The 24128-nt window shown below is 36.4% G+C and overlaps 3 protein-coding genes across 4 annotated transcripts; all 3 read left to right on the top strand.

Moving 5' to 3' along the window:
- Nucleotides 1-1598: 1598 nt before the first annotated feature.
- On the top strand, nucleotides 1599-2633 carry LOC121264819. Its single transcript, XM_041168122.1, has one exon. It carries the CDS (start codon nucleotides 1599-1601, stop codon nucleotides 2631-2633), a length of 1035 nt encoding a protein of 344 aa, XP_041024056.1.
- Nucleotides 2634-2799: 166 nt separating this feature from the next.
- Nucleotides 2800-3513, top strand: LOC121264817. The gene has a single exon (XM_041168121.1). The coding sequence runs from the start codon at nucleotides 2800-2802 to the stop codon at nucleotides 3511-3513; it is 714 nt and encodes a 237-aa protein (XP_041024055.1).
- Nucleotides 3514-15592: 12079 nt separating this feature from the next.
- Nucleotides 15593-19133, top strand: LOC121266122 (plant cysteine oxidase 4-like). 2 transcript variants are annotated; one of them, XM_041169854.1, is made up of 6 exons: nucleotides 15593-15735; nucleotides 16203-16567; nucleotides 16690-16862; nucleotides 17019-17172; nucleotides 18262-18465; nucleotides 18567-19133. In XM_041169854.1, the coding sequence occupies exons 2-6, from the start codon at nucleotides 16468-16470 to the stop codon at nucleotides 18683-18685; spliced, it is 750 nt and encodes a 249-aa protein (XP_041025788.1). In that variant the 5' UTR covers nucleotides 15593-15735; nucleotides 16203-16467; the 3' UTR covers nucleotides 18686-19133. The 2 variants fall into 2 exon arrangements, with proteins under 2 accessions (XP_041025788.1, XP_041025789.1); XM_041169855.1 differs by having other exon boundaries at nucleotides 15613-15735; nucleotides 16064-16567.
- Nucleotides 19134-24128: the final 4995 nt, after the last annotated feature.

Genomic DNA, 24128 nt, shown 5'->3' with positions numbered 1-24128 from the left:
GAATTTAAAAACTCTAAAAGAATTAACAATTTTATAAAAATAAATACATTTATAAAAGAGAGGAAAGAAAAGGAAAATGTTTTTTATTATTATTATTTTTTGGTTGGTTGAGAGAGGAGTATGCTTTCTCGTTTATTTGGTTAGTTGAGAGAGTACGGAGGAAATGAATTCTTATATCTTTGTTCTTTAAAAAATAATAAAAATAAAGCTGGGCAATGTTGGTATGTACTGCCTTAAAATTTAAATACTATTTCCCCATAATCTTTTTTTATTAAGTAGAATTGATTAGTCGTAATTAACTGATCATTGATGATGTGGTTGCCAAACATATACATTATTATTATTATAGACAATGCTATTATGCTTCCTAATTTGTACCACTTAATTTGCATTCTTGATGTGACAATGTAATGTCACTTATTAAAAAAAATTAAAAGCACATGCATAAAAAGATAAAGAGAATCTAGAATTTTAGTTTTCATCTTTTTATATTTTTGCGTGAAATTTTGTTTTGAATATATATTTTTTAAGTTTTTATTAAGTCACATGACACCACATTTTGATGTCACGTCAAGAGGACAAATTGAGTAGTATAAATTACGTGTATAGTAAAATTTTCCTATTAATATTATTATTAAAAAAAAAATTATGATACAATTGCCAAGAATTATTGAGTAACGTATTGATGTAGCATTGCTTATAATCTTGCTTCAACTCTTTTTTTTTTAATATTTATAATTAATGGACAATAGCATAATGGACGAAAGTTGATCTCCTTTTCTTTAAAATTAAATATTTATTAGAAAAAAACGAATAAATTTAAAAGTTGTTGGTATACCAACCACGTCGTTGATGATTTGGAAGCTTGCTAAATTAGTTTACATTAGAAGGTATTGGTACTTCGATTCATTTCATGAATGTAATGGATTTTATTGTAAATAGTGCTATGCACTAAATTTGTAAAAAATATATTTTAATAATATTTTATTTAATTTTTTAATTTTAATCTCAATTCAATTCATTTTATCTTTAAAAACAAATGAAATAATTTGTAAATAATATAACTTATAAAAAATAGTAACACGAACATGATTCTAACTAAAAAAAAAAAGAAAAGACCTAAAATTTAACCAAAAATTATGAGATATTTCCGAAATACAATGAAGTGATATTCTCATCTTATACTCTTTAAGTAGCAATATTAGCTCCAAGAAATGCTCCAAGAAATGATGTGGCTTCTTGAAAACTCTCATTGAGTTTTTTTTTTTGCATAGTTTTGTTCCCAAATTTACGTAAGGCTGCATGGCAGCCGCTGATGAAGTTGGTAGACGATTTGTAGATTTAGTTTCGGTGGTTCCTCATCCTCTTTGGCCGTGTCTCACCGTGCGCCAAAAATCAAGGATGGAGAATTTTTCTTTCAGTTCTCCAAGGAGGAGATATTCCGTTCGGGAGAACCATTCAAGTTCTCAATAGTTTTGAAGTTTCTCCGTAACCGGCCATCTTTGGATGCTATTCGAAACTTCATTCGGAATCGATGGGGCTTGGAAGGTACTCCAGTTGTTTCAACCATGAGGCGTCCGAGAAATTTTTTCGTTCGTATGGTTTCGGAGGAGGACTGCATGAAAGCTTTATCAAGGGAGGCATGCGATATGGACGGTATTCCTTATCATGCCTTTCACTGGACGCCAGAGTTTAAGGAGGAGGAAGAACCATCAATAGTGCCGGTTTGGATTGCTTTACCAGGTTTGCCTCCTAATTTTTATCATGAATCATTGCTTAAAATCTTGATAGCTCCAATCGGTAGATTTATTAGGCGTGATAACCCCACACGTTGTGCGACTCGCACTGATGGTGCGCGTCTCTGTGTGGAGATGGATGCGGCCATTGAGCCTATTTCACATTTTTGGATTGGCATGCCGGGGTTGGGTTCTAGTCGAAAGCAGGAGATTGTGTATGAAACACTGCCTGCTTTCTGTTCCATTTGTAAAATTCAGGGGCACAATGTGCGTACATGTCGGGCTAGAAAACAGAAACCAGAAAAGAAAATGTGGGTTCGGCAACAACCAACAGATGGTGATCAAGAACCAGATAGGGAAGAGCCTAGAGTAACAGTATTGGAAGAGCCTAAAGAACCAGTTACGGAGGAACCTGGGGTGGAAGATCAATCTAAGTTGGTTCTTGGGTCTTCGGTTTTAGCCTTTCCAAGAAATCATGCAGAACAAGTTGATGCAGAATACGTGGATGTTAATTTGGTTTTAGGGGCCCCTGATTCTACTTTGATGATAGAGGAATTAGTAGTGGACATAGAAATTGGAGAGGCAGTAAATACGGAGAGTCTTGCTGAGGTGAGGCAAACGGATGCTAGTTTGCAATCGAAGGCAGTCACGCGAGAGACAGAGCAGGTTACGGAAACAGAGCATTTGGCGGAGGAAGAAACAATGATTACGGAAGAGGCCCAGCGGACTGATGATGCTTTTTATTTGGAAGAAGGGTCTTTATCGGATCCGGAACCTGATATTCATGCAGAAGTTTTTTCGCAGGATAAGGAGTATCATTCGGACATAGAGGAAGAAACTGGGAAGAGGAAATATAGGAAAAAAAATTTCAGAAAATTAGGAGTTCTAATCGAGTGATTACTCGAGCCACAAAATTGTCCCTATGATAGGTTCTATTTTGGTGTGGAATATTAGGGGACTAGGTTCCTCTATAGGTCGTTTAAAAATACTGCAAAGAAAGTTGAATTGCAAGATGATTGTTTTAATGAAGACTTTCCAAAATTTTGTTAAAGCTCAATCATACATGCGGACTCTTCATTTTGATAATGTAATTTCTAATGAAGAAGTTGGTGAGAAAATATGGGTCTTGTGGATGAATGATTTAAATGTACAGATTATGCGGATGACCTCACAGTTTTTGTCTCTAAGGATAGTTGAGGGTCAATTTCAATTTTTGGGTAATTTTATTTATGCAAAGTGTAATATGATGGATAGGCGAGTTCTATGGGAGGATTTGAGGTGGAATAGTATGAATAATGATCATTGTTTGTTTGCTGGCGATTTTAATATTATTCGTACGAATTTGGAAAGACGGGGTGGTCGTCCTAGGCCAATAGCGGCGATGGATGATTTTAACCAATGGATCCATGAAGGTGGTTTAATTGATTTAAGTGCTCAAGGTAGTAATTTTTCTTGGTGTAATGGCCAGAGTGGTTTAGCTAGAGCTTGGGCGAAGCTGGATCGTGTTTTATTGGATGCAAATTTATTGTCTTTGTTCCCTACGGCGTCTTGTTCGTACTTATCAAGGACGACTTCAGACCATTGCCCTATGTTGGTTGAATTTTTTAAGGATACTTATTCCTATGGTCCTCCTCCATTTAGATTTCAGCAAATGTGGGTTGAGCATCCAGAATTTATTGGTTTTATAAAGCAGGTGTGGGATGTGCCGGTGATTGGGACGGGGCTTGTCATTCTTGCTTGTAAGCTTAAAAAGGTGAAAGTGGCTCTTCGTGAATGAAATAAGCGAGTGTTTGGTAGGACTAATACCCATATTGAATCTTTGGAAGCGAAGGTTGAGGGTCTGGAAGGTTGTCTGCAAAGAGAGTGGGATATTGATGTCGAGAGGGAGCTCGTGCTGGCTTCGGATGAATTAAATTCTTGGAGACGTAGGGAAGATATCAGATTAGCTCAAATGGCTAAAATAAAATAGAATATGGAAGGTGATCGTAATTCAAAATTTTTTCATGTATGGTTAGCTAATAAACGACGTAAAAGAATCAAAGGGATGAGAACTCCGGATGGGGTAGAGTTTAACTCGCCAGAAGAAATTCATAATGGAGCTGTTGAGTATTTTGCGGATTTTCTTAAAAATACTAACCAGTCACGAGTACTTCCGGATTTATCAGATTTGATTTCACCAGTTATTGATGTTGAGGATTGTACTTGTCTTTGTCGTACCCCTTCATTGGATGAAGTAAAGGAGGCTCTTTCTTCGATTCCTATAACCAGTTCTCCTGGGCCAGATGGTTTTGGAGCAGGTTTTTTTAAAACTTGTTGGGAGGTGATTAAGATGGATGTCTTCGCAGCCGTTTCTGAATTTTTTATTTTCAAAAAGCTTCCAAAGTTCTTTTTGGCTTCTTTTATTGTGCTAATTCTGAAGACAGATGTGCCCACTGGTTTTGAAAAATTTAGGCCTATAAGTCTGTGTTCGGTTTTTTATAAAATTTGTTCAAAAATTATAGTAAATCGTCCGGCAAATTATCTTCCCAAATTAATATCCCTTGAACAAGGAGCCTTTATACCTGGGAGGAATATTTTTGAGAATATTAGTATTACTCAGGAAATGGTTCATTCCTTGAATAAGGACACTTATGGAGGAAATATTATGATTAAAGTTGATATGGCTAAAGCATACGATCGAGTAGATTGGAATTTTTTGTTGAAGGTTTTTCACTGTTTTGGATTCTCTCCCTCTTTTTGTGATTTAATCCGTGCTTGCATTTCGAATATTTGGTATTCTGTTTTGCTTAATGGAACGATGAGAGGTTTCTTCCAAGGTGGTCGTGGGTTATGTCAGGGGGACCCATTATCGCCTTATCTTTTTATTATTATTCAGGAAGTCCTTTCTCGTCTTTTGAAGCAAAGTGTGTCATCACATAAGATTGGTAATTCCTCCCAACCTAGAGGTACTCCTCAGATCTCACACCTTATGTACGCAGATGATATTGTGATTTTTTTGAATGAGGGAAAAAAATCTGTTAAGAAACTTTTGTTGGTTTTTGAAAAGTATGAAACATGGTCGGGTCAGATGATTAATAAAGAGAAAACAGCCATATATTTTTCTTCAAAAATTTCTGTTGCTCGTAAGAGAGCCCTAAAAAGACTGACAGGGTTCTCAGAAGGTTCCTTTCCCTTTAAATATCTAGGGGTTCCGATTGTATTGTGGCGTCTAAAGCATGTGCATTTGGAGGAAATGGTTAACAAAGTTTGGAAAAAAATTAGTGGTTGGAACATGAAGATACTTTCATCAGGTGGCCGTCTAATACTTCTTCAGCACGTGCTTTCTAGTATGGCTTTACATTTATTTGCTGTTTTGCAGGTTCCTCAATCAATTATTAAAGCTCTAAATCGTATGATGAGTACATTTTTTTGGGGGGAGGTTAATGGTAAAAGTAAAAAAAAGTGGGTGTCGTGGGAAAATATTTGTAAGCCAGAAAAGGAAGGGGGCCTAGGATTGCGTAAATTAGAGGACATGCAAAAATCATTGCATATGCGGCTTGCATGGAATTTAATTCAGGATAAATCCTTATGGGCAAATTTTTTTAAAGGAAAATATGTGGGATCTTCTCCTTGGTCTCTCATTGATACTAAAAAAGATTCTAGATTTTGGAAAATGATTATGAAGAGTATTCCCGATGTGCTTAATAATTCAAGATGGAAAGTGAGGGAGGGGAATATTTTTTTCTGGTATGATAAATGGAAAGATAGGGGTCCTTTATTGGAAGAGGTCCAGATGATGGGGAATCCACGGATTACAGTAAAGGAGTGTATGTTGAATAATAGTTGGGATATGGACCTTTTGATTTCTTTAGTTGGTCAAGAGAATGTTGACGATATTGTTGAAGCTTTAGCCGGTTGTAAGGAGGGTTTGGACGTGTTAATCTGGACTAAACATGAGAGTGGAAATTTTTCTACTAAATCAGCATGAGATTGTATTAGAATTAGAGGTTCTACTTTGGATTGGCATCCATGGATATGGCATAGGTTGTTGCCTCTTAAAATTTTGGTTTTTATGTGGAGGGCATGGAACATAGTTTTGAGTGTTGATGATAGTCTTAGAAGGATTGGGGTCCCGATTGTCTCTCGTTGTGATTGCTGTGAAGAAGGTAAGTATGAGGACCAAAATCATGTTTTGTTTGGAGGAGAGTTTGCATTTAATATATGGTGTTATTGTGCTAATATTTTTGGTTTACCTCTTGGTCATACTTGGATGGAGACAGTGACGGCTTGGTTAAGACGTGCGTCAACTGATTCTCAAGTGGGGATTCTTGTGGGGTTACTTCCGTCGATTATTAGTTGGCATCTTTGGCATAGAAGATGCACTGCCCGTATGGAGGGGCGGATTCAATCTGTTAGTGTGGTTTGGCAAATGATCAAAAATTGGATGAGCTCTTGTAGCCATGATATGAAAAAGGTAAAAAAATGTTCTATGTATGATCTTCAGATTTTACATGCTTTGCATATTTCTTCTAAAGTCCCTGTGAGACAGTTTATTAAAATTGTGACTTGGCAAAAACCTGCTCCAGGGTGGTTTAAATTGAATACAGTTGGTAGTAGTCTAGGAAATCCAGAACCTTTGGGGGTGGGTGGTATTATTAGAAATGATCAGGGTCACTTGGTTCATGCTTTTAATTCTTATATTGGTTTTGGTTCCAATAATAGAGCTGAATTGTTAGCATTGCTGCAGGGTCTTAAAGCTTGTACAAATCTAGGGATTATTTTTGTGGAAATAGAATTAGACTCTCAAGTGGTAATCTCTTGGTGGAATAGGTGAAGATGTGGCATATGGTATTTGAAAGATTTTTGGGAGGATACTCTTGCTCTTATGGATTCGATGGTTTGCACAGTTAGGCATGTTTATAGGGAAGGTAATAAAGTTGCTGACTGGTTGGTTCAGAGTGGGGCAGCTGGTCTTAATATGGATTGGAATATGGCTGGAGAATTGCCTAGGGTCCCTCGAGGTTTACTTCTGTTGGATAAACTTGGGTTACCTTCTTTGAGGTGCTGTCAGAATTAAAAATCTGGTTCTATTTAGTTGTTGTGTTGGTTTGGTTAGATTTTATTGTATATGTTTGTTGTACTAATGGTTTTTTTGCAGGTGAGGAGGTTGTTTTTGTAATTTTCTCTAGATATACTAGGTTTTTTTAATATCTGGTTTCGGATTTTTATATTGTAACGCCGGGTATTGGTATGTAACCATGGTTTTCCTCCGCCATAAGTGAGGGTTTATTAATATAATCAGGACGGGATCACTCGTGGACAGGTGATTCTTGGCTCTTCATAAAAAAAAAAAAAATTCTCATCTTATCACTACATTGTATATAATTAAAATTATTTACATAAATATAAATTTTAATTATCATGACATCCTACGATAAGATATAATATTATCTGTCGGTATCCTCAAACTATGTAATAATCAACCGAATTCAATTCATGAAATCCCAACCGACCCTCTCACACTCTCAAATTCCAAGTTTTTTAGTGATATGTCGTAATTTTTCCACGTGACTCCACCAACTGCTAAGAATTATGTCTCAATTGTATGCTAAACAACATCAACAAACGGAAGCCGTGTCATAAGAACCCCAACTCAGTCAAAGGATTAAAATTGAGTAGATGAGATATTGAGCTGAGATTAGATGAGTTGAGATAAAAATTAAAAGTTAAATAAAATATTATTAGAATATTATTTTTGTAATATTATTTTTATTTTATAATTTGAAATAATTGAATTGTTTATTATATAGTGATATAGTATTTTTATTTTTATTCTAAAATAAAACTATCTTCATTGATCACTTTGTATTAGTCATTACAATAACTCTCATTCTCTACAATTCTTTGAATACAATCATGTATATCTTCCATCCAAATCAATTCAGACCGTAAAGATAAACTTTCTTTTGTTAATGTATGTGCTGCCTCATTGTTTATTCTATGAGTAAACTGTACTATCCAATCTTTCCTATGCTTTAGTAACTATTTCATGCCTTCTATTAGACTTCCATAGAATAATAAATCTTCACTTGCGTTGTTAACAGCTTTGACAACTACTTCAACATCTTCCTTAACAATACCTTGTCAAAATTTAGTTCTCTGCATACGTCCAGTGCTTTCCACAGAGCATAAGCTTTAGCAACAGCAGGTTGATCAACATCATACTTCTGTCCCTCCACAACAACTAACATTTCCCATCTTCATCTCGAATTACAACTCCTATGCCCACATTCCTTTCCTTCTTATCTACTGTTGCATCCCAGTTAGTTTTAACATAGCCTGATCTTGGTTTTTCCCACCTCATAGTTTTGCTACAACTCTCTTCATTCCTTCTTAAGCTTGCCTTATCAGTCTGTTGAGCCTGTTGATATTCTGTCAAATCATGTTTAGAAATTCTTATTACTTGGCTTGGAGATTTGAATTTATCTTCGAAAATGCTCTTATTTCTTCTCAACCATAGGCTCCTCATCACAACAGTTACCTCCTCTATTTCTGAATCATTCATCTTTTCTATAAGTTTTTCCCACAAAGCCAGCATATTAGACTCTTCAATCTTCATCTTCTGCAATTTACTCGACGATTCTGACCACACATCATAAGCTGTAGGGCATTGCCAAACCATAGGCATAATTGTTTCCTTATCTCTTTTACAAATGGGGCAATAGGGATTGTCTGTTATTTTCTTCAAAAACAGATTTTTCCTAGTAGCTAGGAACTCATTGATAGCTTTCCAAAGAAAAAGCTTAACTTTCCCTGAAACATTCATTTTCCATATACTTTCCTAGCTTTAATCCCTCTCTTGATGCCTTGAATTTTCTCCTTTATTGGCCTACTTCCTTTCAATGTCCAAATGGTATGCACTCCTTACAAAAAATAGACATTTTTTTTTATGGTCCCCAAATTATTTTATCATCCATCTCCATGCTGCTTGATGGTATACTGCAAATCTGAGCAGCCTCCTCTTTACTAAAAATTCTTCGAATCAATGGTACATTCTACTCCCATCTACATTGCATCAGCTCACACATTATTACTTCATTATCCAAAACAGAAACTGGAGACTGTATTGAGAAAGATGAGGGTGTTGCCAGCCATCTTCGTCCCCAAGTTTTTATTTTTTCCCCATTCCCAACCCTCCATCTCAATCCCTCTCCAAAAGACTCACTGCATTCCACACACTTCTCCACAAATATGATGGTCTGTGACCCAATCTTGCTTCTAGAAGTGATTTATCTTTGAAATACTTATCTTTCAGGATCTTTGCAGTCATACTTGTCTCATTCTATAGCAACCTCCACCCCTGTTTAGCCAAAAGAGCCATGTTGAAACTCTCTATATCCCTATAGCCCAGACCCCCTTTCCCTTTATGTTTCCTCATTCTCTCCCAACAGCACCATCGTACACCACTCCCCTTTTGATGATTACCCCACCAAAACTTGCCAAGCATAACATTAAACTCCTTGCACATTTGCTTTGGAAGTTGAAACACACTCATTGTGTAAGTGGACATAGCTTGAATGATAGTTTTGATTAAAACCTCTTTCCCTGCAGTTGACAGGAAATAATTTTTCCAATTTTTTTTTTTATCTTTTTCCACACTCTCTCCTTTATACTTCTAAAAGCATTGTACTTTGAATTCCCTACAACTACAGGCAGCCCCAGATATTTCTCATAATTTCCTTTCATCACTGCTCCTCTTCCCTCCATTATCCTCCTTTTGTCTTCCTCTCTTGAATTGGAGTTGAAAAAAATAGTTGTTTTATCCTTGTTTAAAAATTGACCAGATGCTTTTTCCTATTGCCATAGCAAACCTTGGATTTTAACCCATTCCTCTACCTCAACTCTACCAAAGAGTATGCAGTCATCAACAAAAAGTAAATGATTTACTCGAGTTCCACCTCTTGAAACAGTCACTCCCCTTGTCTCTCCCCTTAGATTTGAGTTGTTAAACAAAGAGTTAAGCTCCTCAGCACATAGGATGAACAAATAGGGAGACAAAGGGTCTCCGTGCCTTAAATCTCTTGAGGGCTTTATTCTCCCACCTAGTTTACCATTAACAAAAATTGAATAAGAAACAGTTGACATGCACTTCATGGTTAGCTCTATCCATTTATTACAAAAACCCATTTTTTCCATAATTGCTTGCCAGTAAGACCATTCAATTCTATAATAAGCTTTAGACATGTCAAGCTTGATAGCGAATGATGGAAACTAAGATGGGCTTAGTCTTAAAGATCCTTTGCAATTTCTAGATGAGCCAAGAAGATTAATGAGAGAATGCAAGGATTGATGCAATCCACTTGGGACGAGTTTAGCAAGAGCCTAATATTCAAGATGGGCTTGAAGGATGGAGATCAACTTTTGATTCATATGATATGCTATAGAAGAGGGCAACAACATGACTTAAAGGCTTTGGGCACTTGAAGGCTTTCAACTTGTTTGATTCATTTAAATGACTTATTTTATTAGTTTACAATAATTGAGTTTATTAAGTGAAGGACTTAAGGGGGGCCTATGCAAGAGCATGTTGGGAAAGTTATTATTTTATTGAACTAGGGTTAGAGGATTAGTACTATAGCCGAGTTACTGCAGCGCCGTACTGTAGACACGGCACTGTTCACTCAGGGGTATTTTTGGAAGTTGGGGCATTATTTTGGCTAGGGTTTTAATTAGGTTTGGTTTAAATACTCTATGTTCCCTCATTTTAAGTTTATGAAATTTGATGAATTTATTCATTGTGAGTTGAGTTTTACTCCTCTTGTTCTTAATTGAACTTTTGAACTTATCAAAGGTAAATCACAACCTTGGCGTTCCTCCTTTGTAATCTGGGTTCTTGAGACTGGTTCTTCAACGGGTCTAGATTTTAATATAATCTAGGTTCTTGAAACGAGTTCTCATTGGGTCTAGGTTCTTCATCCGTTGACTTGATTTTGGCTTTCTTGGAAAGTTTTCAAATTGATTGTGGGTTCAAGGGATTTCATTCCCGCGGGTTCATATCACACACTCCCCACTTTCCCTTTTTTTCTCACTTTTATAGTATGTAAAACCTCATATGCTACCATAATGTTATCAGTGATTAACTTCCCAGGTATGAAAGCACTTTGATTAGGGGAAATAATATAATTTAAAACACTCTTCAGTCAATTAGCCATCACTTTAGCCATTATCTTATAAGCTACATTGCACAAACTGATGGGTTTGAAATCACTAGCCATTTTGGGTTCTGTTATGTTAGGGATAAGAGCTATATAAGTGAAATTTGCAAGGGAAGTTAAAGGAGTTACCATTCAGCCAAGCCAACACAAAATTGCTGACTTCCACACCAATTAAATGCCAGTACTTCTGATAGAAACAGGCACCAAATCCATTGAGTCTTGGGGATTTGAGAGGAGCCATATGTCTTACTGCTTCTTTTACTTCTTCTCGAGTGTAAGCTTTTGAAAGATGGTCATTCATCCCTCTTGTAACACACGGTGTCATGCTCTTCAAACAGTCCTCAATATCTCCCCTTTTAGGTTCTGAGGAGGTATACAATTTCTCAAAAAAACTTTTGAAAACCCCTTCCAAGCCTTCTGGACTCGTGCGTCTCCTATTATGCTCATCTACTATCAATAGAATCTTGTTATGCTTTCTCCTCTGATTAGCACAATTATGAAAAAACTTTGTATTTTTATCCCCTAATTGATACCAATTCACCTTAGTTCTTTGCTTCCACCTCAAGTCCTCATTCTCTAACATGACCCTAATCTCCCTATGTAAATCTTTTTTGCAATATTATGGCTACCCTTAGTTTTTTGTAACTCCCTTAACAATGCAGTCTTATTTGTCAAAGCTCTTTTCTGATAAAAAACTATTTGTTTACTCCATCTCAACAGAGCTCCTTTTGCTTCATTCAACTTATGAGGTACCCCCATAGATGGTTCCCCACCCCTTGAAATCCCTTTTGCCCTACTGTTTTTAAAACTTCTTCACAATTCTTTTCTAAGGACCAACAAGCTTCATAACTAAACAATCTCTTATGCCTCCATACTTTCTCTAATTTCTGGTTCATACACAACAGGATAGGTCTATGATCTGAACACCTTGCCACCAATACTTCCACCCACCCTTCTGCATAGTATTCCTTCCATTTTAGATTGGCTACAGCCTTGTCAAGTCTTTCTTTTGTAAAAGACTCATCCCCGTGCTTGTTACTTCATGTGTATTTGTCCCTTCTCCACCCCAGATCAAACAAACCCTCCTAACTCCAAAACCTATCTGAAACGAGCCGTATGTCTTTCTGTTTTCTGCTTCCCCTTCTCTTCTCATCATGTACTAATATCTCATTGAAATCACCCACCACACACCACCCCTTATCATCTAGTGGTTTTAATGAGCTTAGAAATCTCCATGTCTCTTCTCTCATATTGGTTTCTGGCTGTCCTTAAAACCCTGTTAGTAGCCATTTAGCATTTCCATAAACTTCTTTTATCCAAGCACTAATATGCCATTTAGAGTAGTTCACCACCTTTACTTCTAAAAGTTGTTTCCATAGCAGCATCAACCCACCCTTCAATCCTATTGGTTCAATTACCAAACAACCTTCAAACTTCAACCTTCTTCTAATCTTCTCGCATTTAGCTTTCCTCAATTTAGTCTCCATTAGGAACACAACATTGGGCATCTTCTCCTCTACCAAGTGCCAAAGGTTTTCAAATGTCCGAGAGTTCCCAAGCCTTCGACAGTTCAAACTCAAGATTTTCATAATAATAGGTGGGGTTGCTTTACAACCTCCACCATATCAGTTAAGCTTCCCTCCATTGTTTTAGCCATACTTCCTTCCACCCCTTTTATTTTTTTACCCACTCTCTCCTCCTCTTCTTTATCAACCCCAGATCTCAACAGCCTCTTTATAGGTGATAGGTCAATAATTAACTCACTCTTCTTAACTTGTTCCCTAGCCCTTCTTTTCCATACTCCTTTCACCTTCTTTCTAATATTATTTTCATTCAACTAGTTGCTCCCATCCACCCCCTTTCCTTTCTCCAAGTTTTTCTTGACTTACAACACCTCTTCCCTTTCTTCCCTCTCTACTTCAGAAGTTGCGTTCCCATCTATCTTGAGCTACTCTTCTCCTCATGCACAACCTCCCCCTTTTGTCCTCACTACTCACCCTTTTGTTAAGCTCACATTCCTGAATAGCAGGAACCATTTCTACCTCTTCCCCCATAGCTCATTCCCTCTCTTTTTCTAACCTTTTCTTATCTGTTTTTTCTTTACTATCCCCACTATTTCTTTCTTCTATATATTTTTTGGTAACCCTCTCCAAGCTCCTCGATCATTCCTTATTTTTTATTCTACCCCTGCTCTCAACCATGCACCAAACTGATACTCACCATCCATATTTCCCTTGCATCCCGAATCTTCATGTACAATACATCCACATTTAAAACATAAGTGAAGAATTTTTTCGTACCTTGCAGGGATCCAGTAAGCTTTCCCCTTCATATTAATGGCCCTCCCTCTTGCCAGTGGTTTGTGAAGATCTATTTCAATTAATACTTTGAGAAATAACTCCATCCTTCCCATCTTCCTCTGTATCAACCTCCACTACCTTGCCAATTGTTCTACCTAGGATCTCCCATTTTCCTTGTTCATGCATTTTAAAGGCAAATCATGCAGTTGGACCCATAATCTTTCGGTATTGAACTACATCTTTTGTGGAGGTGTAAAGCCATCAAAGTTCAACAACTTGAACAATTGATTGTCGAATAGCCATGGTCTCCCCTTCAATATTCTCTGTTTATCCGCTTGATTAGCAAACTCCACCACAAAAACATTCAGACCCACTTCATGGAACTTTGTCCTTCTGCTAGTCCTCCATATTTTTGCTATCATTGTTTCGATCACGACCTTATTGATTCTCCTCTCTACCCAGACTTTCCCTACCAGACTCACTTCTTCTTTGTATTTCAGTTCTGTTGATTCAACGTCACCAAAATCAATATTCACAGCTTCCTCCTTCAACAACTTCAACTTCTCCCATCGATCCTCAATTTCGTCCATCTTCGCCACCACCAGAATCCCACTCTCGCCACCAAAATCCTACTCTCACCACCAGAATCCCATACTTACAACCGTAATCCTTCTTTCGCCACAAAAAAAAAAAAAAAAAACAACTCAGTAACTACCTTGTTCAATCACTTGCAAATAATGGAAAATATTCGTTATGTTGGCCCTCCACTCCCAACCTCTTCTGATTTTGTTAGAATCTCGATGGACCCCACTTCACCTCAACTTCCTTTTAGAGAGAGAAAAAAAAGAGAGAAGACTAACTTTATATAGCATTCGTATAACGACTAATACTAGAGACTATCATGATAATATATAGTTATTTATATATAGTGGATTACTAATAGTATTAGTATTATATATATATATATATATATATATATATATATATATATATATATATAATAGAATCATATAGTGACATAGTATGTAATTATGCATGTTAGTAATAATATGCTAGTGATAATATGTTACTGTCTAACTTATTTATATATTTGATTATGTATGTTAGTGATAATATGATGGCTACATACACTTTTTATATGAGTGTATACAATCAAATGTATAGAAATATATTTATAAAAAAGAATACATATTACAATTTATTATGCTATAAAATATATTTATCCTTAATATATATAGTTTATATTAATAACGTATGATAAAAGTGTTCACGTTTAAGATTAAAGTTTCATGTTATATTAATTTAATTTTATAAAATTAAATTTTTTAATGATAATGTCATATCAAATGTTATATTAAGATTTATAAGATTAATTTTATGTTATATCAAATGTTATATTAATTTTATGTTATTAGATTATTATTATACATGAATAATAGGATTTTAAAATTTAATGTTATATTTATGAAGTTTCTCAGGTTGAGGTTGTAGAAGCTCTTTGAGTAATCTAGCTAGAGTCACCCAGAAGTTTCTCTCCGATAAGATCCCCATTTCTTAAGTAGGAAAACCTCCTTTATTGAGACTTTGGGAGTGGTTGGTGAGAAATGTCAACTTTATGTAATTTCGGTTGAGTTTGGATGTTGAGTTGAGTTGAGCTCTTGATGAATAGTAGTGAGTTAAGATAGTAGAATGATTTTTGTGGGATCCACTTAAAATTAGTTTAAATGTGTTTAGATGTTAAGATGAGTTTAGATGTATTGAGAAGTTGAAAAATGTTATGGGTTTCAAGTGTAAAGAAGTGTTGAATTGAAAAATATTGTGAGTCCTACGTGTAAAGAGATTTTGAATTAAGATGAGTTTAGCAATTTGAAAGTTATGTATTTAAATATTAGACTTAACTTGAAATTAGACTGAATTAAGTTGAACTCAAATAAATTTAACAACCAAACGGGGTCTTCATCATCTCCCTTTGTGTGTATGACGCTTTGCTGTTTTGTCTTGTTCATTCCTTCTTTTCCCTCTTACTCATGATAAGTTCATCCAGTAGGTTGAGCCTTTCTCATCTTACACCTAATAGGACCTCATTTTCTTTTAAAGAATACGTATAGCTTAACTTATATGTGATATTATTCGATAGTTTCAATGAAACTAAGGAGTGACATTTTAGAATAGTATTGAATATCATTGGTCCAAGTTTCTCAAGAATAATAAATTTTAATCCAAGAGATTCAATGAATTTACCCACCGAGAGCGAGAAGGGTGAATGAGTGATCCGCCGCAAATCAAACAGAAGTTGTCATCATTTGCATAGGGCCGCTCCCCCGCAGAAAAAACATTGCACTTGGCCATGCTATACATATACCTATAAAGCTCATTAGCTGAGTGACGTCGTTTCAGAATGGCATCATTATTTTCATTTCTTGTTAAAAGTCCTCTCTCCTGAAACTCCCGTCTTCTTCCTCACAGACAGTCCTTTCTGATCTCTGTCTCAGAGAAGAACCTCAGGTACTCCCTCCCTCCCTCCCTCTCTCTCTCTCTCTCGAGTATTTCTTTGTCTTCGGTGCTTTCGTAGCTTTAAGAATTCTGAATATGCCTGACCCGTTCTTGGGATTGAGTCTATTTTTTTCCCTCTAATTTAACTTTGACGGTGTTTTGTTTCATATGTTTGAGTAATTTCGTGGGCTTTTGGCTGCTGAGAAAGATAAGGCAAAAGAAAGCTCATCTGATTTTTTTTTTATTTATTTATTTTGGGTCGTTTAATTGACCCGGTTTTTTCGATAATACTAATTTCCACCACATATCAAATGGAGTAATATCTTTTATTTTTTCTCAGAGATTATAATTGGAGCATTAAGAATGGTTCTTCATTGTACGTCTGCCCATTTTGAGAGAAAACAGACGTATGAACTAGAGTTGTTTCTAATATTTTCAGAAATTTACGACATGATGCTTTCGTTACGTTGGTTTGCTAGGTGCTTTGAGCTAACCTTGGACGGGGTTAACTGACTACCATGCATATCTATTGCTGTCCCTTGGGTTCACGTAGGGCTGGATTTTGGAATTGTTGCAGAGAAAGAAAGTTGTTTTTTAATGCACTTGCTTAACCCGGAGCAACCCAATTGGTTCTTATGATTTAGATGCTTGATCTACTCCACTGTTTTGGTTACCGATAATTAAGAATTCAGTTACTGGGATATTCAGATCAATTCATTGTTAGACTGCTACGTTCTTCATACCATGCCAGTTGTTCAGAAGCTATATGACGCCTGCAAGGTGTCATTCTCTAATGATGGTCCGGTATCGGAAGAAGCTCTTCGAAAAGTTCGTTCTAGTTTAGGTAGGAGGATTAAGAAACTTGAATCATATTTGTCTCGTTTTCATGAACCTAGTTTACTTGCACTTGGTCCAAGCCAAGTTTATCGTACTGTGATTTAACGCTTCCATATAATGCCATTCCAGATGAATTGAAGCCTTCTAATGTGGGTCTCGAGCAGGAGGCACAATTAGCACGTCAATGGAAAGCTTCTGTGAAAGGTAGCAATGGGAAAAAAGGGCGTAATGGGCCTAATGGCTGTCATCAGTGGCCACCACCAATTAAATATCTGCACTTGCATGAATGTGCCAAATTGTCTGTAAGCAATTTGAATCATGTTAGGACATTAACGATTATATTTTACATTTGGAACTTAATGATTTTCTTACACTTGGTTTTGGTTGAGTAGATTGGGTATTTGTAATCAAAGCTGGATTGTGACTTGTACTTGGAAAATTTTTGGACCTTGTCTCAGATTGGAATTTTCTGCATGCTACCTGGCTCTATCATACCGCTTCATAATCATCCTGGAATGACTGTGTTGAGCAAGCTTCTTTATGGCTCGTTACACGTGAGGTCATATGATTGGCTTGATATTCCCGGTTCAGGTTCTGCAGATCTATCTCAAGGTGCCCATCTTAAATAACCTTATTGTATTTCAAGATTACATTATGGCTCTGTGATGGTGATTTGGACTGATATTCCTCTTTTATTTGTAATATAAATATTTTGGTCAAAATAATATGATCTGTTGTTTTTTTAAACAGTAAAATCATTAATATCAATAGGGTATCACCATCTTGCTATTATTGTGCAATAAAAATCTCACTTGTTGCCTTTTGAAAAATCCTGAAAAAGTGAAAATGAAACAAGTTTAATAATGGATAACTCCTTAATCAATACCATATATTAGAATCTTATTCATGTCTAATTTGTTTCTTCGCAAATTACTTAGCCTTCAAGATATCATCAATCATAGTCTCTCTCATTCTGCTCCATGGTGCAGAGGTTCTTCTGTGCAACTGGCTTGGTTGAATCCATTCTAATGCATGTCCATTAATTTTTTCTTGTCTATTACCTGTATGTTAATGTGGACGAGAAATTGGTGACATGACACAATCTCTATGGTTGGATCTTAACGGAATGCCCACATTACAACATTTTTTTTATAACCACATTATAATATTTTAATAGCTTGAGGATGCAATGTGTCAAAAGTAGTAGTTCAGGTACCACATTGCAAAAGGGTAACTGTTTTGGGGTGCAAAGTCACAAAGTGTACTCTCTCCTTTTATAGGATCCTTGGATATTTTATTCAGCCAATTTGATGCTTTCCACGATTAAAACTTATTTCTTCAGTTCTCATCCTTGTCACCTTGTTTGTTTCCATGTATGATGAATGCCTTCTTACTCTTACTCGAGCAGTAGTATACTTGTTATTTATGTCTTCTTTTTGCTCCTCATCTTGTTGATAAACTGTATCTTTAATTTTTTAGTATTTACTTCAAAATATATATATATATATATATATATATATATATATATAGATATATCTTCAACTACCATTCATTATGGAAGAAACTCAGATAAAGAATATAGAGGTTTGATTTCGGTATTGATAGATTGCCGGGAATAAAATATTTGTCCACCTGTAACTGAAAATGAACCGACTGTGGATCAGTAGGATTCACTGATTGTGGATTAGTGGAAATTTGCAGCCAGACCTGCTAAACTTGTTAGAGATTGTGAGATGAGTGCACCTTGTGATACAACAATCCTACATCCAAGCAGCGGTGGCAATATTCACTGTTTTAAAGCCTTGACTCCCTGCGCTATCTTCGATATCCTTTCACCCCCATACTCCTCGGAAGATGGCCGGCACTGCTCTTATTTCAGGAAATCCCCTAGGAGAGATCTACCAGGTATCATCTCTCCCCATCCCTCTTTCTGCGTGAGAGATAAATGCTTTGTTTACTTCTAATGCCCTGAACTAACCATTTCTGTTTCTTTTGTTCTCCTAAAGATATTGATGAACTATGTGGTATAGAACCTTCTGAAGTGGCTTGGCTGGAAGAGATTCAACCTCCTGAAAACTTGGTGGTCCAGAGGGGGCTGTACAGGGGTCCCGTTATTAGAAGTTGAAGCGGTTTTTGGATGATTGCAAGTACCAAAACTACTAGTTATGTCGGCCAAACAAATGAGTCAGTGAGGAGATTGCTGGAGCGTTTGCCATCGACGGCCGTGGCAATAATTGCTGGGATGTTGGCAATAACTGCTGTCATTCCCATTGGGAGGCATTTGATTGTACATATCTCTTAAGTTGGCTTGGCGACTAAAAGTCTTTTACAATGCTGTGATTGTTTCTTTATTGTAACAAGTGGCGTTCAGATACTCGACTTGCAGTTGGATTTTGACCATCTTTCGAAGTTTTCTGTTCTGTGAATACCGTTGTATTTTCAGAAGCTGTTTGTGTCAGCATGCATCTTTCGAGTGATTGATGCCATTTCTACAACTCTTTTCTGGTGTGCCGTCTGTAAATATATACAATTAATGAAAGGAAGAAAACCAGCAAGCATGCATCTTAAATAGATATCCAGTTCTCTCAAAAGAACTATTTTTCTACTCATCATTCGTATATGATGATGCATTATATAGTATTTATCTTATAATAATTCTCAATTGCCCTCTTATTTCTTAAAAGAAATTCTCTCGACGTCTCTCTCCATAATCTGAGATGATGATGACGACTTAACAGGCCGGGCCAACTCCAACCATGGATATAATTTGCTCATCCACGCCAGATCTTCATGATTCTTGTACATTGGTCAGGGGTCCATATTGATTACCATCATGTGCAAAGCGTTTGCATGCAAAATTAAATAAAATATATAATAAATTGATACAGTTCTCTTAATTGTAATTCTTTAAATATAAAACTACTACCATTTATAATTTATAAAGGTGGATGATGCAACTAATTATGTCCTTATAAGGGATTCACCGTTGAATTAATGTCTCCTCCTATCAATATTTCACCGATTCAACCATATGTTATTTCATATTCTTTACTTTCAATTGTACTTAATTTGTGGATGTTTTTATTAGACTGCACGTTTTTTATTTGGTTAATTAGAGGGGCCCCTATATATATATATATATATATATATATATATTATTTTATTTCTTAGTGATGATCTCTTTGTAGATGCATTTTTATACGATCCATAAATTCATATACAGGAGATCTCCAAGCTACTAATGACCCTACTCAATTAGTTGATATGGGCATGCATTAGGGTTTAGCTTCTCTAAAAATTGAATTGATTTTATGGATGAGTACTACAAATCTTCTTCCCATTTAGAGAAATTAGTTAGGTGGGTCCGGACGGCGGCTACCCTCTTAATCCCTCCTCTCTCTATAACTTTATAATGTGTGTTGTCAATAAGTATGAAAGAAGATGACAAATGAAAAATAATATTTTTAAAACAAAAAAAGAAATTCATTACAAGAAAAGTGTTTGTTTGTTCACATTGTTGTCTGTTATTTTTGTTAAAATGATTATTTTTTATTAAAATGAATTAATTCTCGTTATAAATAGTTATTTTCGTTACAAATAACTCGTTATAAACGTTCATTTTTCTTATAGTAAAATTTTGTATTCAACTCGATCGCTATCGAATGTAAAGTAATCCCCAAATTCATTCTGAAGCACTCCCAATTATAATAACGTACGACTCCATCCGCTATTATGTGTGTATATATATATATATATATATATATATATATAACATTGTCACAACTTTGTTTTTGCAAGTAATTGTAGTAATACAAAAAGAATATTTCAATTTTAAGATATACAAATTCGCCCAAAACAACCCAAAGGCTCTCTAGGTGCTTAAGCACAGTACTACTAAAATCTTCAAAAAGCTTTTCAACCCTCTAGAGGGTTTCTTCAATGCTTGTGACGTACTAGAGCTGGGTTTTTCTTTAACCATCTTTATCTCTTGAAGCTTCACATTTAAATTGTTTTGATCTCATCTCTTGACAAGCTGGTACCCTAATTTATAGGTGAACTGAGAACTAATATATTATCTACTTGCTCCTCTCCTCGTCATTGTCACAACTTCTACAATGATGTGAAATCATAAACAAAACCTATAATAATGCAAATTATCCCCTTATTTTTTGTTTTGTTGCCTCCTCTAAAATAGTTAGCTAGGTTGCGTTTGGGTAGAGAGAATATCTGAGATCTTTTAAGATATTTTTGTATGGATGAGAATACCCTCATCCCTGTAACAAAATGAAGTAAAATGAGATTTGACAAGATACCAATCCAAAAGTATATTGATATATTTATAGAGGTACAAATGAGGAGGATCAGATAAGTTACAATACATTTGAATTCAAATAAAGATACAACTAATGGATAAGCCATAACTAACAGATAAACCACTGTTATTGCCTTTGCTGATCTTCTTTGAGTAAATTTGATTTTACATTTGGAATTGGAGATAGGATCATTATCTTGAATAGAGTCCTATGTAGATACACTAACAGCCTCCCTCAAGCAGATGGGAGGAGCAACAATCATTAGCTTGGACTTCAAACGAGAGAAGTGAGTAGAACTACGTCCTTTGGTCAAAACATCATCAATTTGATCATCAGAGGAGATATATTTAAGCATGATATCACCATTCAACACCTTTCCCGTTTTACTTCCGAGACCCTCTCTCTCTAAAACTCAAAAGCCAGACCCTCTCTCTCTAAAACTCTCTCGTCCGACCACAGCTGAGGGAGGGGGAGTTTCGGCTCCCTTTTCCTCTCCCTCTCCTCCCTCTTTACCGTCGTCTCCGACGAGTTTTGTGTATTTTTTTGCTTTTTCAAGTTTTCGGCCGAATAAGGGGAGGGTAGTCGATCTGAACTTCTTCGATGACCATTTTCCTACACGCGCACTACCGGGAGAACTCTCACCCGCCGATCTTGCAGCCGTCCATTTTGGGTGCCATTCGGAGTGGCGCGTCGCACCCACGCGCGGATCTCAGAGAACGCGTGGTACTCTCGAGCCACCGCGTATCACACTACGTCGGTGCCATGTGCGGCAGCTTAGGGCCCAGTTCACTGGCACTGCTTCGACCGGCCGATTGGCTCCTCCCCAGAGTGACGCGTGTCATTCATGCGCACCACCGATTCCCTTTACTGCTTTTCAGTTTCTGCATGTTTGATGGTTGTTTTGTTGTTTCTATTTCTGTGTTTCCGACTTAATGTCGGTGTGTTTTTTTTGTTGGTACTTGTTGTTTTTGTTTGTAGGAAATATAAAGTGAAATAGGCTATTGGACCTATGTCCATAGCATTGTGGGTTCCTCCCTCCTCCGGTCAGGAGGATGGGTGTTTTTCTATACTCCCCCTTTTGGTGGATGGAGTTTGGATGCTGGTTTTTTTTAATCTCTGTTTTATACAGAGATTAATACTCTCTTTTGAGAGTTTTATGAAGTTCAGACAATGTCCGTCACATAATATTTGTGTACGGAGAAGCTTACAACAAGAGTTTAGTTTGACTTGTACCTTGAGTCACAGATGTAACTTCCTTATAAATGAATGAAATGATGTCTATTTCCTATATAAAAAAAAAACACATTTCCTCGGATGAAATGATAATCAACCTCAATATGCTTAGTTCGAGTATGAAAGACAGGATTGGAAGAAAGAGCAAGAGCACTAACATTATCTCACCATAGAGTAGGACTAATGTAAGAGGGAGCTTAAGCTCTTTAAAAAGCATACGAAGCCAAAAAAGTTCAGCAGTTGTGAGTGCAAGGGAATGATATTCAGCTTCTGTGGATAATTGAGAAAACAATTGATTGTTTCTTTGAACTCCATGAAATGAGGCAAGGGCCAAGAAAAATGGCCAGACCAGAGGTTGATCGACAATCATCAAGGTTGCCCACCCAATTAGAGTTACAGTAACCTGATAATTGTAGTGAGCCTTTTGTATAAATTAAACCATGATCAATGGAACCCTTTAAATACCTGAGAACTCGCTTAGCTGCAGGCTGCAGCCTAGTGAGCAGTTGTAGGATCATGCATATGTTGACAAAGTTGTTTGATAGCAAAGGCTATCTCTAGGCGAGTGATAGTACAAAATTGAAGAGCACCAACAACTTGTCGATACTCAGTAGGATCTGACAATGCTGTGCCATCATACTTGGATAGCTTAGAACCAAAAGCACATGGAGACTTAGCTGGTTTGGCATTAGACATGTGAGTTCGATTCAAAAGATCATAGATGTACATGTTTTCACATAGATGAAGAGCTAAGCAGGTCCGAGTGGCTTAAATGCCAAGAAAAAAACCAAGACTACCCAAGTCTCTCAATGAAAACTCATGTTGAAGCTGCTTGATCAAGGATGTTATATAGCCAGGATGTGTTCCAGTGATGAGAATTTCATCCACATAAATCAAGATATAAATTGTAACATGATTGTGATGATAAAGAAAGAGTGAAATGTCTACCAAAGATGTTGTAAAACCAAGCTCAAGCAAAAACGTTGATAGACGTATAAACCAAGCTCGTGGAGCTTTTTTAAGACCATAAAGAGCCTTTTGTAGCTTGCAAACATAATCAGGAAAGGATATGTCAACAAACCCTTGGGGCTGTTCCATATATACATCTTCTCCAAGAAGAACATGCAGAAATGTATTAGAGATGTCCAACTGATGAATTGGCCAATCAAAATGAACTGCTAAGCTAAGTAACACACGAATTGTAGAAGGTTTAATAACATGACTAAAAGTCTCATTATAATTGATACCACTCTGTTTTTCAAACCCCTTAGCAACCAACCTAGCCTTGAACCTGTCAATAGAGCCATCTTGCTTCTGTTTTATTTTGAACACCCACTTACTTCGAATAACATTGTGGTTTGATGGTCGTGGACACAAAGTCCAGGTGCTATTAAGCTGCAAAGCTGAAAATTCTTGACTCATAGCATCCCTCCATCGTGAATCACGAATAGTTTTAGTGTAACAAGATGGTTTGACCTCTTGGAGAATAGTATGAAAGGAATGCAAGGGATGGCCTGTAGAGGAAACAAGCTTATAATTAGGGAATTGTTTAGGATGCAAGGAACCAATTTTAAATCTAGTTTGCATGGAATGAGAGGATTGAGGTAAAGGTGGGGGAAAAGGAGAAAAATATGGTATAGGTTCAGGTGAAGACTCTGCTGAAGGTGCAGAAACTGATTGAGAGCTATGGTTGTGATCTGTGATAATAGGACAGGCTAACATGGAAGGTTCTGGAAATGAGGATGATGTGGAATGAGAATTCAAGTCAATAGGAGACTTATGAGAATAGTCTGAATGTGAAGATGCATTGTTAGATATAGGAAAAGACATACTTATAGGAAGTGTGAATGGAGTATCAGTCGATACATTTATCTTGGATGGCAACAGAGATGAAGCTTGATCCTTGACTGGAAAAGAAGTCTCATCAAAGGCAACATGGCGAGAGAGGAAAACTTTGTTAGTGACAGGATCTAAACATTTGTATCCAGCATTGTGATAACCTATAAAGATGCAAGGTTTAGA

Source organism: Juglans microcarpa x Juglans regia, chromosome 5D (assembly GCF_004785595.1).
Source record: "Juglans microcarpa x Juglans regia isolate MS1-56 chromosome 5D, Jm3101_v1.0, whole genome shotgun sequence".
Classification (NCBI taxonomy): domain Eukaryota; kingdom Viridiplantae; phylum Streptophyta; class Magnoliopsida; order Fagales; family Juglandaceae; genus Juglans; species Juglans microcarpa x Juglans regia.
This window is presented reverse-complemented; position numbering and strand designations above follow the sequence as displayed.

Coding starts and splice junctions, on each gene's coding strand:
- LOC121264817 (XM_041168121.1), top strand. CDS start 2,800: ATGCGGACTCTTCATTTTGATAATGTAATTTCTAATGAAGAAGTTGGT.
- LOC121264819 (XM_041168122.1), top strand. CDS start 1,599: ATGGTTTCGGAGGAGGACTGCATGAAAGCTTTATCAAGGGAGGCATGC.
- LOC121266122 (XM_041169854.1), top strand. CDS start 16,468: ATGCCAGTTGTTCAGAAGCTATATGACGCCTGCAAGGTGTCATTCTCT. Junction 16,568..16,689: donor AAAAGTTCGTTCTAGTTTAG/GTAGGAGGATTA, acceptor ATGCCATTCCAG/ATGAATTGAAGCCTTCTAAT. Junction 17,173..18,261: donor TTCTGCAGATCTATCTCAAG/GTGCCCATCTTA, acceptor GGAAATTTGCAG/CCAGACCTGCTAAACTTGTT.